This window comes from Sander vitreus, chromosome 20 (genome assembly GCF_031162955.1).
Source record: "Sander vitreus isolate 19-12246 chromosome 20, sanVit1, whole genome shotgun sequence".
Taxonomy (NCBI): domain Eukaryota; kingdom Metazoa; phylum Chordata; class Actinopteri; order Perciformes; family Percidae; genus Sander; species Sander vitreus.
Window position 1 is genome coordinate 1,856,233 of NC_135874.1, and position 15,438 is coordinate 1,871,670.

General features: G+C 42.1%; 1 protein-coding gene across 4 annotated transcripts in view; it reads left to right on the forward strand.

Annotated features, from left to right (window-relative positions):
- Window positions 1-15,438, forward strand: part of kcnh5b (potassium voltage-gated channel, subfamily H (eag-related), member 5b) — a 177,671-nt gene that overhangs the window by 121,457 nt on the left and 40,776 nt on the right. For all 4 annotated transcript variants that reach the window (XM_078278189.1, XM_078278190.1, XM_078278192.1 and 1 more), the window contains exon 11: window positions 1,955-2,147. In XM_078278189.1, the coding sequence (XP_078134315.1) occupies window positions 1,955-2,147 (193 nt within the window). The remainder of the gene's footprint in view (window positions 1-1,954; window positions 2,148-15,438) is intronic.

Genomic DNA, 15,438 nt, shown 5'->3' on the forward strand with positions numbered 1-15,438 from the left:
TCCCACCCCGGAATGCTGTGTGGACTAGCCAGACCCTCCACCGCTCCGCAGCATGTGGATGGTCTGGCAAAGCGAGACTAGCGGAGTCCTAAACAGAAAGTAGCCGGCTCGGCTGGCGGAAGTCTCCAGTGCGCCTGTTCTATGGGCCACACATCGAGGGAAGCAGCGGCGATGATCCGGTTGATTTTATATGAGGAAGCTGAAGTTTTTTGGCTTCATGCACCACTGAGCAACTCTCAAAGGAATGAACAGGGCTCCACTGTATAAAAAAACTAAACGTAACAATGGATGTCATGATGGATAGTGTGACTTCTGTGTCTTGATTGTGTCAGAAGGGGGTAACAATGCAGTCAGCTCACAGTTTGATGTAAATACTTTTAGAGCCACTATGTGTAGACGTTTCTGTGAATATAGACTCCTGATGGCTTGCGTTTTTGTTTCAGGAGAAAGTAGACGCTAAAGTCAGAAATCCTCTAATCCTACACATGAGGGGTTGAAACACAGTCGACGTAAAAACAATCTGAGACTCTGTAAAATGTCCAAAAAACTATCATTATGTAACTACAAGGACTAACTTGCACTAACACTAACCCAAAGGATAAAAAAATGTATAAATGAGAATTGCCCAGATGTCTAATGGTTGCAATAACATTCTCCAAACACCTGAATTGGCCTGGAGCTCCATATTAAACCTAATACAATGACACAACTGATATGGGTCCCAAAACGTTGGTAACAGTGCTGTGTAACAACCATCGCTAATGGCCAATACTCAGCAGCCACTAAAATAAGTCTTGTCATTCAGAGCGGCTGCCTCAAATAGCTTTATATCATATTATCTTTAAATTAATTAATCAAGTACAGTGGTTTTACAGGAATGTATGTTAATGAGGTTGATTAAAACTGATCCATTGCACAAACAAACAAATCTTTTACTATTTTAACGGCAGAAAAAAGGGTCCGTGCGCCGGGCGCATGGTTCTAAAGGGTTGTACTTAGTGTCTTCATTAATCAGAGGTGTGTTTTGGGCGTAACATGAAATCAACCAATCAGAGATCATCTCCCATTCCCTTTAAAAGCCAGGCGCGTTTGGACCTTGGAGCATTGCTGTTATGATGGAGGATTTGCTAAGCAGGAAGGAGATAAGTGATAATTGATAACTGATTCAAGATTCAAAATCCTTTATTAATCCCACAATGGGGAAATTCACACTGTTGCAGCAGCGAGGGATAAGAGGAAAAGGAGAAGACACAGATTAACACACAATAATAAATATAATCGTGTGTGAAGTGAAAGCACTCGAGCAGATCATATCATAATACTATTTCACATTGTAATATTTTTATTTGTAATCTTCTGCATGTGTGTGTGCTGCTGTGTGTCCCTGTGTGTGTAACAAGCATAGTGTGCTCGCACTGTGCACGAGCCTAGGATCATTTTACTAATGCTCTGTTAAAATAACAATGAAATGCTGCGTTATTGACTTTAGACCAGGTTTTTGTTGGTCGATCACTTCCTGCTGCCTCAAGATAGCAATACGATGTGGGTGCTGGACAGGAAACTGACAACTGCGTCGGTCTTAAACTAGCAAAGACACTTGCGTCGGGCTCTGCTCTGCGCTGTGCCGGGTGCAAGATAGGGCCCCAAAAGTTCCACTTATTCACTTTTTTGGGAGCTTTCAAGCTTCTCTTTTTCGTATATATTTCTGGAAAGACTCTTTCTGTGTTTAAAGTCGTTGGTCAGCTGTAATCTGAATGGGTCATCTTCATTGAAAGTTGTCTTTGAATCGGGTAATCTTTTTAGTGTAACTTATGTTTTAGTGTTAGGAATTCATTACATTACTTGACAATTCTGCATGTAGTCATGCACGCAGTCTTAGACCGCGCTGCTACTGTAGCAAAGGTAAACTTTAAAGAACTGATAATAGATCTAAAGTTCCTGCTCTCTCACTCAGGTGTTTAACGAACACCCAGCGTTCCGGTTAGCCAGCGACGGCTGCCTGCGCTCACTGGCCGTGGAGTTTCAGACCACCCACTGCGCCCCTGGAGACCTGATCTACCACGCCGGCGAGAGCGTCGACACCCTGTGCTTCGTTGTGTCGGGGTCCCTGGAGGTCATCCAGGACGACGAGGTCATCGCCATCTTAGGTATGTGGACATGTCTTTTAGTAGATGCTTTATTAAAGGGTTCTGTGGATCTGTGTGCGTCCTTAACTGTGTGGGTGGATTAGTGGGGAATCAATTAATTGGCCGCTCAATTAACAGTAAATAAGTCTGGATCAACCGAAGTACATTTCCAGGATAATGTCCCTCAGCTTCCTCTCTCTGTGTGTTGCCGTTCTCAAACACTGTTCCCTTCGGGAAACGACAACAAACTTCAAGCTAGCAACCTATACGCCGAAAATGTTTTGAAGAAGATTTGGATGGTACAAGGCAGGCCTGCTTGGTTCTTTTGGGGAATGATTGTAAAGCTTTATAAAGAATATGTTTAGGGCATTTCCTCTCTAACTGGGACGTTTTGGGACCGATTGGTGGGATTGCTGTGGACGAAGTACACACGGAGATACACTGGTAAGAGCCAATGAGGTTTAACCATGTATCAGCTCACGTTACTGTATTGTGTCAACAGTTAACTTCATGTAATATTGTATGTGGAGTTTTCAAATGTTAAACCAAAACAAGTTCCTTGCCGAGACCATTTAGCAGAGCCACCGTCGCTGTGTCTGGAGCTTAGCGACGCCCCAAGACCATTGTGATTGGTTCAAAGAAATGCAAACAACCAAGAGTGTCTTTCCTCCTATGCCAGATTATGAATGTTATATTATTATAAATTGTAAATAATTTTGTGTTTTGGACTTCTGGGACAAAACAAAACATATGAAGACATCTGGGACTCTGGGAAGTTGTGATGGGCCATTTTTCATCATTTACTTTTTCATAGGCAAAAATAAGCTAGCTGCAGCCGTAGCATGGATTTCATGCTGTGAAATCAAACCTTCAACACTAGCTGTATATGATTGTGCAGCACTGGAAACACCCACAGTGGAAAAGCCTATAGGACTCTTATGGAAGGAGGAGAAGCATGAATACAAACACAGAGTTTGGCAAGTTGAAAGATTGTTGTACAACGCTCCAATTAAGCAGTGAATGCCAAATAAGTATATTCAAAAAATATACTGGTACTAAAAAAATCATGAAAACATAATGTATGTGTTCTTAAGCAGCTCATGACGAAGATGGGAAGCACATTAGATGAATGGAACAAAGCAAACGAGAAACAATTAAAAAAACTCTTAGATTTAAAATAAAATGCTTAGATTTTACAAAAAACAGCATCTGGTTGGCTGTTTGAGAGAAGGTCAACCAGCTCAGGGTCAAATGTGTCGAAAACATTTCAACATTTTGGTGGCGCATTTCATTCCGGTTTGAATGGTTTTCATAATCCCAGCAGGTCGGAAACCTCCTTTAAATGAGGTGAAAGTCTCTCAACAGCGACATGATTGCACCTGCTATTTCAACACACGCCTTTTTTAAACACTGCTCACGCAGAAAGCAAAGGCACAAAAGCTGAGTCACGTCAGTCATTATATTGGAAACTAAGCACCAGATGATGTGGTTTCTGACAATCAACTCAGAAAGGACTTTGAAAAGAGTGGGACACAAACAGTCTGACTCGTATCTGCTGCTGAACATATTGCTCTGTGCAGCCTCGTACTGTAATAATCATGAGGAGGAGATGCACGAGGGAACTGGAAAGAGACTAAGAAGCCAACAGAGATAATGTCAGAGAAACTGCTTTTTAACTGAGACAAGCACAGATAGAATTGATGGCAGAAATGCCTGCAGCAGCCAGTGTAGTGCTGTTAGAATAATTTCCATTATCAAATAATAGACAGGGCCACTGAAGATATATCAAAGTTCATTTTACTTGAGAACCCAACAAGGAGGCAGTTACAGTACGCACAGCATGAGTACAGAAGTGACCTAACGTAAAGCTCTCTACAGCTGCGTTTTATAATACCAAGTGAAAATGTGATAAATCGTGATACAGAGTAGATGTCGTCAATTGTTATCTTGTCAGAACCGATGACGTCTCCCCTATCTGGTCTGGGAGGGCAAGCATGCCCTCAGGAACACACCGTGCTTAGACAAGGACAAAACAGTGGCTCCCATGTTATCTTGTGAGTTCAAGTAGTGTTATGGTTTCTTACTAATTTAATAGACAGAGGAAGTATTTCATATTATTCTATGCAAACAGTTTAACAAATAACAAGAGGGAAAGTATGTATCATAATTTCCCTAACAAGTGCACATTCTCATAACCATCAGCGGGCCCCAGATGAGTTTACTTTGAGAATAACAAGAAAGAAATGCAGAGAGCGAGTGCAAAGCAGCACAGATCGTTTGGTGTGTGGAATGTATAAGGTAAAAGCTGTTTCACTCTCACACACAAAATGTACTTACCAACAACAAAATCAGTCAGTCTTATAGCTTATTGGGGGACAATCATCTTTAAAAAAAAAAAACACCCAGGGGTTGTTTGCTGGACAGGGGTCCAGTTAAACCAGTTGGAGGTGTTCTCTTTTTTTAGCAGGCGCCTTTAAGGACACCCCAAGGTTTATTACAGTGCATTAAAAACAGTACCCATACAGCTAAAAACAGTGAATACATAAATGTTAAGACACTCACACACTCACAAGGAAACATAAAAGTAGAGAGTCCTAGAGTCCTGGTTCAACAGCTGTCTCTCTAAAATACATCTTAAATAAAAACTACAGTTTATTACAATTGTTTTATTTATTTTCTTAGCTTTTTGCATTAGGTTCTACCAGTTCCATTATCATTTTCTACTCACCAAAGCAATGGCAGAGCTCTCTGAACACAACATCACTGAAATAGGGCCATAGGGAGTAACAAGCAGACAAGCCAACAGCTAATTAGCCAGATTATCTAAACCACTTCATTTGGAAGTAGAGGAAAGGGTACTTGACATTTTGGTAATAAACCCTCAATGCATCGGAAAACTGTATGTCCAGCTGGTCAAAGGTGCAGCAGGAGGTTGGTTTGTAAACTGTAGCCAATGTTCACAGCAGACAGTGTGGGTAATAATTCAATCTGGTATTACTGATAGAAATGATGGTCAGGGCTCATCTGTACTGATAGTAAAAGGATCCTTTTGTTTATATTGAATGTGTCTCATTAATCTGTTGTTGGCTGCCAGAGAGCAGGAAAAAAAAATTAAAACAAGCAAACAGACACACAGCCCTGCTGTGTTATTACCTTATTTTATTTAGCCAATGCAAAGTCCTGGAACCGAGAACTTGCCTCCGGATCTGCTGTGAGGAGGGAAACTAATGCTCCTTTTAGTTTTTGGAGAGGGAAAGCTTCAAGGACGTGTTCCGCTGTTTGCTCCTGTCCACATCACACAGTGAGCATCTGTGGAGACTAGCCAAGTACGGCTGTGGCCAGTCCTGAATCCAACCAGTCCTCCAAACCATACCACCATATAGGTTGTTTATTACCTACAGGAGCGTGTCATAAATCAGCGCCCCTAGCTGTGGCAGGAAATTCGAACCACAGGAGTGTTTTCCGTCCTCGTTTCCAAACCAGAGAAGATAATGTTTATGGGTTTAAACACGTTGTTAACGTTGTGAAACGGGCTCAGTTTAGTTTTGGCACCACAACTACTTAGTTAAGTTAAAGTGCTCATATGCTTTTTGGCTTTTTCCCTTTCCTTTATTGTGTTATATATCTTTTTGTGCACGTTATAGGTTCACAATGTAAAAAAAGCCACCAAAGGGAGTTACCATCTCCAACAGAAAACACTGTTCACAAACTGCTCCAAACAGCTCTATTGTAGTCCAGCCTTTACTTCAGAGACAAACGTGGTCACTTTGGAACACACGTTATAATGCTCGCCTAGCTGCTAGCATGGCACTCCCTCATACTCTGCTTCTGACTGGCTAATAGTCCTTACCTAGCTACTGTCAGGGCATGCCCTCATACTCTGCTTCTGACTGGCTAGTTGTCCTTACCTAGGTATGGTCAGGGCACGCCCTCATACTCTGCTTCTGACTGGCTAGTAGTCCTTACCTATGTACTGTCAGGACACGCCCTCATACTCTGCTTCTGACTGGCTAGTAGTCCTTACCTAGCTACTGTCAGGGCACGCCCTCATACTCTGCTTCTGACTGGCTAGTAGTCCTTACCTAGCTACTGTCAGGGCACGCCCTCATACTCTGCTTCTGACTGGCTAGTAGTCCTTACCTAGCTACAGTCAGGGCATGCCCTCATACTCTGCTTCTGACTGGCTAGTAGTCCTTACCTAGGTACTGTCAGGGCACGCCCTCATACTCTGCTTCTGACTGGCTAGTAATCCTTAGTCTCGTGTTGACCAACACTCACTTCAGCTTCAATAAAACCAGCAGCCACTTCTGGACACCATTCACCAGATCTGAGGCACACACAGTGTCATTTAATGCTTCACAAATACCCTGTTTCACATCAATCGCCTTGTTGCGAAACAAAAAATTTAAAAAGTCCGCAGAAAAGTTTTTGGAAACTGCATTAAAGATAAGTGGCAATTATGTCACGGCCTCTTTTTAAATTGATTCATCACACTTCAAATGTAAGCAGAGCAATAATTGACTTTTCTGGCTGGTTTTGTTTTATTTCATTTACTTTTTACCATCATCACTCTCAAACACATCTACAGTATATCAGAGCACAGGCCTTATTTAATTAGAAAATATACTTTAAATTCATAAAAAGAGATTCATGCCTTGATATATTACGACAGACCTTTATTGTATAAGTACAGTACATTTGATAATATTGTGGTGGGAAGACTTTGAGCTCCTGTTTGCTGTTAATGCAGAGTCAACACTGTTTCATATTACAAGACTTCAGGGAGCAGAATCCCCAGTCAATTGATGCCCTACATATTTCACTTTTACATCAGGGGCCAGACATAAAAAGTTTGTTGACATGCTTTTATTTAATTGAAAAAGTAAAATATTTTTGACTGTATTGTATATCTCATATAGCCTATTTTGTCCACATAAAGCCCTGAAAAACATTCAGCAAAAAAGTTCCTTAGCCATCATAGAATTTAGCAAATCAAGCAAAACAATGCATTCTGATTACATTTTTCAAAGTAGGCTACCCAACTAACAACAACCTGTTTCACAGGCCGTGTGGGAATTTCTACATCTCAGATTCTGCTTTGAGTGTGGCGTGATTGCAGTTTGAAAAACAGTTTCCTGTCTTTTCCGTTTGGCGCACAACTACGCGGGCCAAAATGTATCGTGAACCTAAATTCGTATGCGGGCCGGATAAAGATTTGCGAGGCACCGGATTTGGCCGCAGGCCTTAAGTTTGAAACCTGTGGCTTAAGGCAAACCACAACTTCTGGTAGTATTTTATTTTACAGTACATTAAAAAGACATAATAAGCCATTCTTTGTACCAAATTAGACCAAAACTAGAAATAATGTTTTTATTAGACAGTAAATGAACATGTATACCCTAATAAAATACCAAACACCTTAATTATGTTGCACATTAATAAGACATAATAAGCTTCACTTTGTAAAAAAATGTGATCAAAACTTGAAATTACTGTATGTTGTTTTTAAGAGACAGGAAAACAAACACAGTTATACTACTGAAATTGCAATGGAAGAGGTCCAAAAATCTCGGAAATTGCTGCAGATTCTGCATGGCCTGTTTAAAAATTGTTTCATGTTTGGAATCTTGCCCTCCCTCTGGTATAGATTGATTATAAATCCTATAGTCAAATCTCACCTGGACAATCCTAGAGTACCCCTATACTATAGATGAATTAGTTTATTGATTACAGTATACAAACTGTACTCCTCTATACTTGAAAGACTAATGAGCTTTGAGAAGACAAATAGGTTGGCTGAAGAGCTAAATGGATTTAGGAAAGGAAGGGCTTGCATTGACCATATACACAACATACACAATCTGTAATGTGATTTCAGCATAGATTGAAAAGGGGCCTGCATACTTTTATTTGTTATAAAGATTTCCAAAAAGCATTTGATCTTGTAAAAAGAAACTGCTTATTGTACAAACTACTTGAAATCAGAGTAAATGGTACATAAATGGTTATATATCTTTGTTGTGCATGTAATAGGTTCACATTGAAAAAGCCACCCCCAAAGGGAGTTACCTATCCAACAGAAAACACTGTTTACAAACTGCTCCAAACAGCTCTATTGTAGTCCAGCCTTTACTTCAGAGACAAACGTGGTCACTTTGGAACACACGTTATAATGCTCGCCTAGCTGCTAGCATGACACACCCTCATACTCTGCTTCTGACTGGCTAGTAGTCCTTACCTAGGTACTGTCAGGGCACGCCCTCATACTCTGCTTCTGACTGGCTAGTAGTCCTTACCTAGGGACTGTCAGGGCACGCCCTCATACTCTGCTTCTGACTGGCTAGTAGTCCTTACCTAGATACTGTCAGGGCACGCCCTCATACTCTGCTTCTGACTGGCTAGTAATCCTTACCTAACTACTGTCAGGGCACACCCTCATACTCTGCTTCTGACTGGCTAGTAGTGATAACCTAGGTACTGTCAGGACACGCCCTCATACTCTGCTTCTGACTGTCTAGTAGTCCTTACCTACGTTCTGTCAGGACACGCCGTCATACTCTGCTTCTGACTGGCTAGTAGTCCTTAACTAGGTACTGTCAGGGCACTCCCTCATACTCTGCTTCTGACTGGCTAGTAGTCATAACCTAGGTACTGTCAGGAAACGTCCTCATACTCTGCTTCTGACTGGCTAGTAGTCCTTACCTAGGTACTGTCAGAGCACTCCCTCATACTCTGCTTCTGACTGGCTAGTAGTCCTTACCTAGGTACTGTCAGGGCACACCCTCATACTCTGCTTCTGACTGGCTAGTAGTCCTTACCTAGCTACTGTTAGGGCACACCTTCATACTCTGCTTCTGTCTGGCTAGAAGTCCTTACCTAGCTACTGTCACGTCCCTCATACTCTGCTTCTGACTGGCTAGTAGTCCTTACCTAAGTACTGTCAGGGCACGCCCTCATACTCTGCTTCTGACTGGCTAGTAATCCTTACATAGGTACTGTCAGGGCACGCCCTCATACTCTGCTTCTGACTGGCTAGTAGTCGTTACCTAGATATTGTCAGGACACGCCCTCATACTCTGCTTCTGACTGGCTAGAAGTCCTTACCTAACTACTGTCAGGGCACGCCCTCATACTCTGCTTCTGACTGGCTAGTAGTCCTTACCTAACTACTGTCAGGGCACGCCCTCATACTCTGCTTCTGACTGGCTAGTAATCCTTACCTAGGTACTGTCAGGGCACGCCCTCATACTCTGCTTCTGACTGGCTAGTAGTCATAACCTAGGTATTGTCAGGACACGCCCTCATACTCTTCTTTTGACTGGCTAGAAGTCCTTACCCAGGTACTGTCAGGGCACGCCCTCATACTCTGCTTCTGACTGGCTAGTAGTCCTTACCCAGGTACTGTCAGGGCACGCCCTCATACTCTGCTTCTGACTGGCTAGTAATCCTTACCTAGGTACTGTCAGGGCACGCCCTCATACTCTGCTTTTGACTGGCTAGTAGTCATTACCTAGGTACTGTCAGGACACGCCCTCATACTCTGCTTCTGACTGGCTAGTAGTCCTTACCTAGGTACTGTCAGGGCACGCCCTCATACTCTGCTTCTGACTGGCTAGTAGTCATTACCTAGGTACTGTCAGGGCACACCCTCATACTATGTCGGAGGTATGGCTTTTTGGCTGCAACTCTTCCATGAAGACCACTTCTGGCCATACTTGTCTAGACAGTAGATGGGTGTACCTGGGTCCCGCTGGTTTCTGCCAGTTCTGAGCTGATGGCCCTGCTGGACATCTTCCCATTTCAAAGGGAAATAAGCTTGATGTGTTTTTCATCTGCTGCTCTAAGTTTCCTTGGCCGACCACTGCGTCTACAATCCTCAACGTTGCCCGTTTCTTTGTGCTTTTTCAAAAGAGCTTGAACAGCACATCTTGAAACACCAGTCTGCTTTGAAATATTTGTCTGGAGAGACCTTGCCGATGCAGTATAACTACCTATATACTATAATTGGTTGATCATACAAGTTCATCCTACAAAATCCCTGACTTTTTATATATATATATATATATAGTGGACAGCGGAGTGCGTAAAAAGCGATAGATCCACAATTTCAAAATAAAAGCATTTGAACATGAAGTTGTGAATTGTTCATAATTATTCATTTTGTGTAATAGTCTCAAAGTATAGTCAATTTTAGATCTAATACAGCATAAAATATGGTTTTCAATTAGCATAATTTTGGAAAATGGTGTCAAAAATTTGGGCATCAACATGTCTGTTAACCGTCTAATATTATTTCTGGTTATGGTCTAATTTAATACACAGTGTGGTTTATTACGTCTTATTTAGAACTAAAACGTCATTATCTATGGTTTCTCATTACAGCATAATTGAGGAATATGCTGTCTAATAAGTGTAAAACTGTGTTTGTTTACTGTTTAATAAAGACTACATCATTTCTACTAGTGTAAGTAGCAAACTCTGAACACTTATCACTTGACATGTCGGCAGTGTGTTTTGTCCTCTTCTACTTGTGTATTGTTACTTTTTGAGTTTTCTACCCGTAAGTTACTGTAAACACGGTAATCAAACGGATCACACCCCTGGCTGTTCCAGATCCAGTCATTATTTAAGTGCCAGATTTGTTTGAGGATTTTTGGAAAGATTTTGTTGACTTCTTGAAGTCTGACTGATTCCAGCTGCAGTTGAGGAGATACCTGCCGAGTGCAGAGTGCACATCTGTGAGCCAAACAGTCCCTCCACATGTAGTCAATGAAATGCTTGCTTATTTTCCATAAACCCTTCAAAAATCTCTCAAGGACCCTTTGGGGTCCACAGACTCCACTTTGAGTATCGACTCAACTCCCTGACTCTAAGTGGATAGCTTGAAGTTGAACAACAATGCTTCCAGCTGCAGTTTGTGTTTGAGCACCAAAGCTGCTGTGTGACCACAGCCTCAGCAGGGAGAGAGGAGGTTAGTGGTAGATGGATGGAGGATGGACGATGCGGTGGAACGAGGGAGAAAAAAGGATTGAAGGAGAGGGGGATGTAAGGGGAAGCACAATAATGGGTTTGTCTGTGTGTTCAAAGCATGAAGAGGAGGCTTCGTTCTAAAAATCACTTCCCTCTGGAAAGTAGTCTTTTTCCTTGCAACAGCCGTCGTGTTTTTAACTTCTTATTTTTTCTCTTCTGCTCAGTAACGGAAAGGGAAGTTCTTTTTCCGAACCAGAGCTCATGTTGGGAAACAGAAAGCAGCATGGTTTGCATTGAAAAGCTTCCATTTGTCATTGTTTTAAATGTAGTTTGGGGATGGCTATACAGGGACAGTAGCAGGATAGAGGAAGTTGTTGATCAAACTCATTAAAGAAAGGGATATTTTACGAGACATTCAGAGATGAACTGTGATCAATATCTTCTATTTTTCTTCAGAATCTGCAGCGATTCGGAAAGTGTTATTTTTCTGTGGAGACACATCAGTGGTTGGATAACGCACAGTGTACCTTCTGGCAGGGCCGCTGTGTGTCTTGAGACCGGGAGAATATGAGAGAGAATCAAAGGATAGGGGAGAGATGAGGCAAAATAGAAAGAGCAGAGGAGAATGGAGGGAACAGAAGAAGAGGGAGAGTGTGTTGGTTGTGGTTTTAAAGCCACTGATTTCCCCAGACTGAGGAGTGAGGCTGCTCCCCGAGGCTGTAACACACCCTGCTCTCATTAGTGTCCAATGGCATCTGGTGCACACACACACACACACACACACACACACACACACACACACACACACACACACACACACACACACACACACACAGTCGAGCAACAAAGGTACTAGAAATCTAGGAATCTATTTTTTATTATGGCTCTTTAATGTCTCCATGTACGGGCTGTGGAACTAAATATCCTCTTGGGGGGACAATAAAGTATTTAAATTCACTCACACACACACATACACACACACACACACACACACACACACACACACGTGTAAGAATCAAAAGTAAATAGTAATAAAGAGTGTCCTGGCAGCACAGACCATGTAACCACAACATACCCGGTTCCAGTGGAGGAAGAAGTATTCAGATCTTTTACTTAAAGGGATAGTTTTCAGATCTTTAGAAGTGTGGTTGTATGAGCTACCTCTCCATAGTCAGTGTGGTTGTATGAGCTACTTCTCCATAGTCAGTGTGGTTGTATGATCTACTTCTCCATAGTCAGTGTGGTTGTATGAGCTACTTCTCCATAGTCAGTGTGGTTGTATGAGCTACTTGTTCATAGTCAGTGTGGTTGTATGAGCTACTTCTCCATAGTCAGTGTGGTTGTATGAGCTACTTCTCCATAGTCAGTGTGGTTGTATGAGCTACTTCTCCATAGTCAGTGTGGTTGTATGAGCCACTTGTCCATAGTCAGTGTGTTAGCTCCAGTAGACGGCAATCGGCACGCCCCCAGTTTGGAGAAAACAGGCAGGAGTACCAACACGGAACCTAAGCAGCGTCCTTTCACCCAAATTCACCCACCCTCTTATTTTTTTTTTTGCCAAAATGATGAGCTGATTAATGTCCTATTCCATTATTAATGCTTGGTTATGAGAAGGGGACTTTAGTCTGGCCTTCTATTCACACAGCAATATGTCCCGGCCCAGCGAATAATATGTCAGCCATGAACAGGAGATGAGACTCAAGCCACATATGAGTCCAGCTGCATTACAAGATCCAGTAATAAGAACCACAGTGGGGCTGTTGTGATGTGAAATGCATTAGGAATACATTAGGGGAGGAAGTTATTAAGAGTGTAGGTTTAAGGGAGAATGATGAAAGGCAACTTTAAACAGAGAGATTCTTATAAGATGTCTTAATGCAGCGCTGCTTTTCATGGCCATCTTCAGATTCAGATATCATCCTTTGAAACTGACACTTATTACCTCATATAAAAGTATCTTCTGTACCAAACAGGATGTACCGTCCAGGGCCCATTCTAGGATCAGACCTTTAGGGGGGCTCAGCCCCGAATGAGAATGTGACACGGATGCTGTCGGTACGTGATCTGTGCTGCCTGCACGATCCGTTATGCGCATGTGCAAGATGTTCGCACATGCTCAAATGATAATCCTGTTTACGACACAGCACGATCTGTTCCATGCTTGCGCACCTTTGCACCGTGGGAAGTTCATTCATTTCACAGCGCTCGCAAAGGGTAGTGTGGAGTAAACTGCATAACGGATCGTGCAGGCAGCACGGATCGCGTACCGACAGATACAGTGCCCTGCAAAAATGTTAACGGGGCAGGGGGGCTGAGAAGAAAAAGGGTCTTAAATCATCCATGGTACAGTCTATCTGACACATTTCAAGATGGCACCTTTGTTCCCTTTTGGACAGAGGCTGACAGGCTAGCAGCATCCCCCTGCTTCCAGTCTTTATGCTAAGCTAACCGACTGCAGGCTTATCACAGAGCCATACTCATACACTTGCGTACCACCATGCATAGATAAAAACAAAAAGCCATAAAACAAACACAAAAGGACAAAAGACACACCGGCGAGTCCAAGCGATGTTTGACAACACCCCTACGCAAAAAGCGATATTAAAAAATGTCATTTTAGACATTTATTTTCTATTTTATTCATGTATTACGCTACTGTTTTTTTTATATAACTGCGTTTCAGCCCACACAACGTGATTCCAGTGGGACACATTGTGTTTCCGATACAATACAATGATGTATTATTTATTATTAATTCATAGTTATATTGCATATGAGGTTTAAATGGTCTCTATACTTGCTATTGAGAAATATTGATTGCATTAGTTGGGTCTCACCAATAAGATGAGGACACATTTATAGTCACATTACCTGCTTGGGCATTGACATTTTCACTGCAGACCAACAGCTAACAATTACTGCAAAGTTCTACACACCCAGTGGCAAAGGAAGGGGGGGTTGGGTCTCCAGGCAGACCGATACCTGCATTTGATTCTTTTTGTACGCAGATCTAGTAAACTATTTGCATGGATTTGCTCGCACACAATCACAGTAGAGCACAATGTATTTGGCAAAGTTGGCAGTTGCTTCCATTCATGCGATGGCTATCGATTGTAGAGAAAAAGTTATTAAATGAAGTACTCTTCAATGAAGTATTAATATCACCTTAAGGGTACTAGTATTGGTACTGGTGTCGTCATTTTTTAAACGATACCCAGCCCTAGGTAAGTGACTGTGTGTGTTTTTACTGCAGACCAACAAGTGTGAACTTCAGAAACACAACTCTACTGTAGTTTAAAAATGCGGGTTTATAAGGTGCACCCTAATATAAACATTCTTCATATGAACATAGATGTTAAGTTCAACTTTATCATCTTCCATCAAGCATTAACCATTAAACACAGATCTCATGAATGCATCATCCATCCAACAAACAACACTAACAACAGTATAGTCAAAAACATGAAAGCAATATAAAAAAAAAAATATATATATATATATATATATATATATGAAGAATACAAAAAAAGTACTGTAGATCAAACCACACATGAAAACCTTTGCCAACCTGCCATCAGTGGCTACAGAATAAAGAAGACTCTTGTAGACCATTTCCTCTTTGAATCTCTTGTAGTGGTGTGTTGAAGTAAGGAGGTCAAACTGTGATTAGGTTACTTAACAATCAATCACACCTTATGAATAACATGTTTGAATAACATAATATATATAACGATATATATATATATATATATATATATATATATGTGTGTGTGGGTGAGTAATCCACAGAGGTCACGGCACCGATGTATCCATCTCCACTCACCCCATCATAACAGTCCTCGCTGTGATTTTGAACCTTGCTGTAAGTGTCACACTTGGTGCACGCAGACACCACCCCCTGGCCCTTGCCAACGCGTCCACTTCCACATCTAATTGGCGAGGAGCTGTGGATCTCTGGGGAGCTCATTCCAGACGAGTCCTGCCGCCTGAGTCACTGTCGGATGTTCGGAGAGAGAAAAGGGGCCCTCAAGGGGGCCGCAGACGACGGATTGTCAGGATGAGATCCACTCACTCACTCGCACACTCGCACTGACGAACACACTCTGGTGACATTCTGCGACAATATGTCGGATACGTCCATTACTCAGGGTGTTGTGACAGCTTGTGGACAGTGTGGACTGCTTTTGGTCACATTATATCCCGGCCAGCTCAGAAAAATGCTGAGCTGATGCTTGTGGCAGGTTTGACACAGATTTGAGTCCTGATTAGCCCAGAGTTAACGTTTTTTTGTTGCCTGTTACAGCCAGAGTGTGACTGGATCTCTTCAGGTAAAATGGTTTAA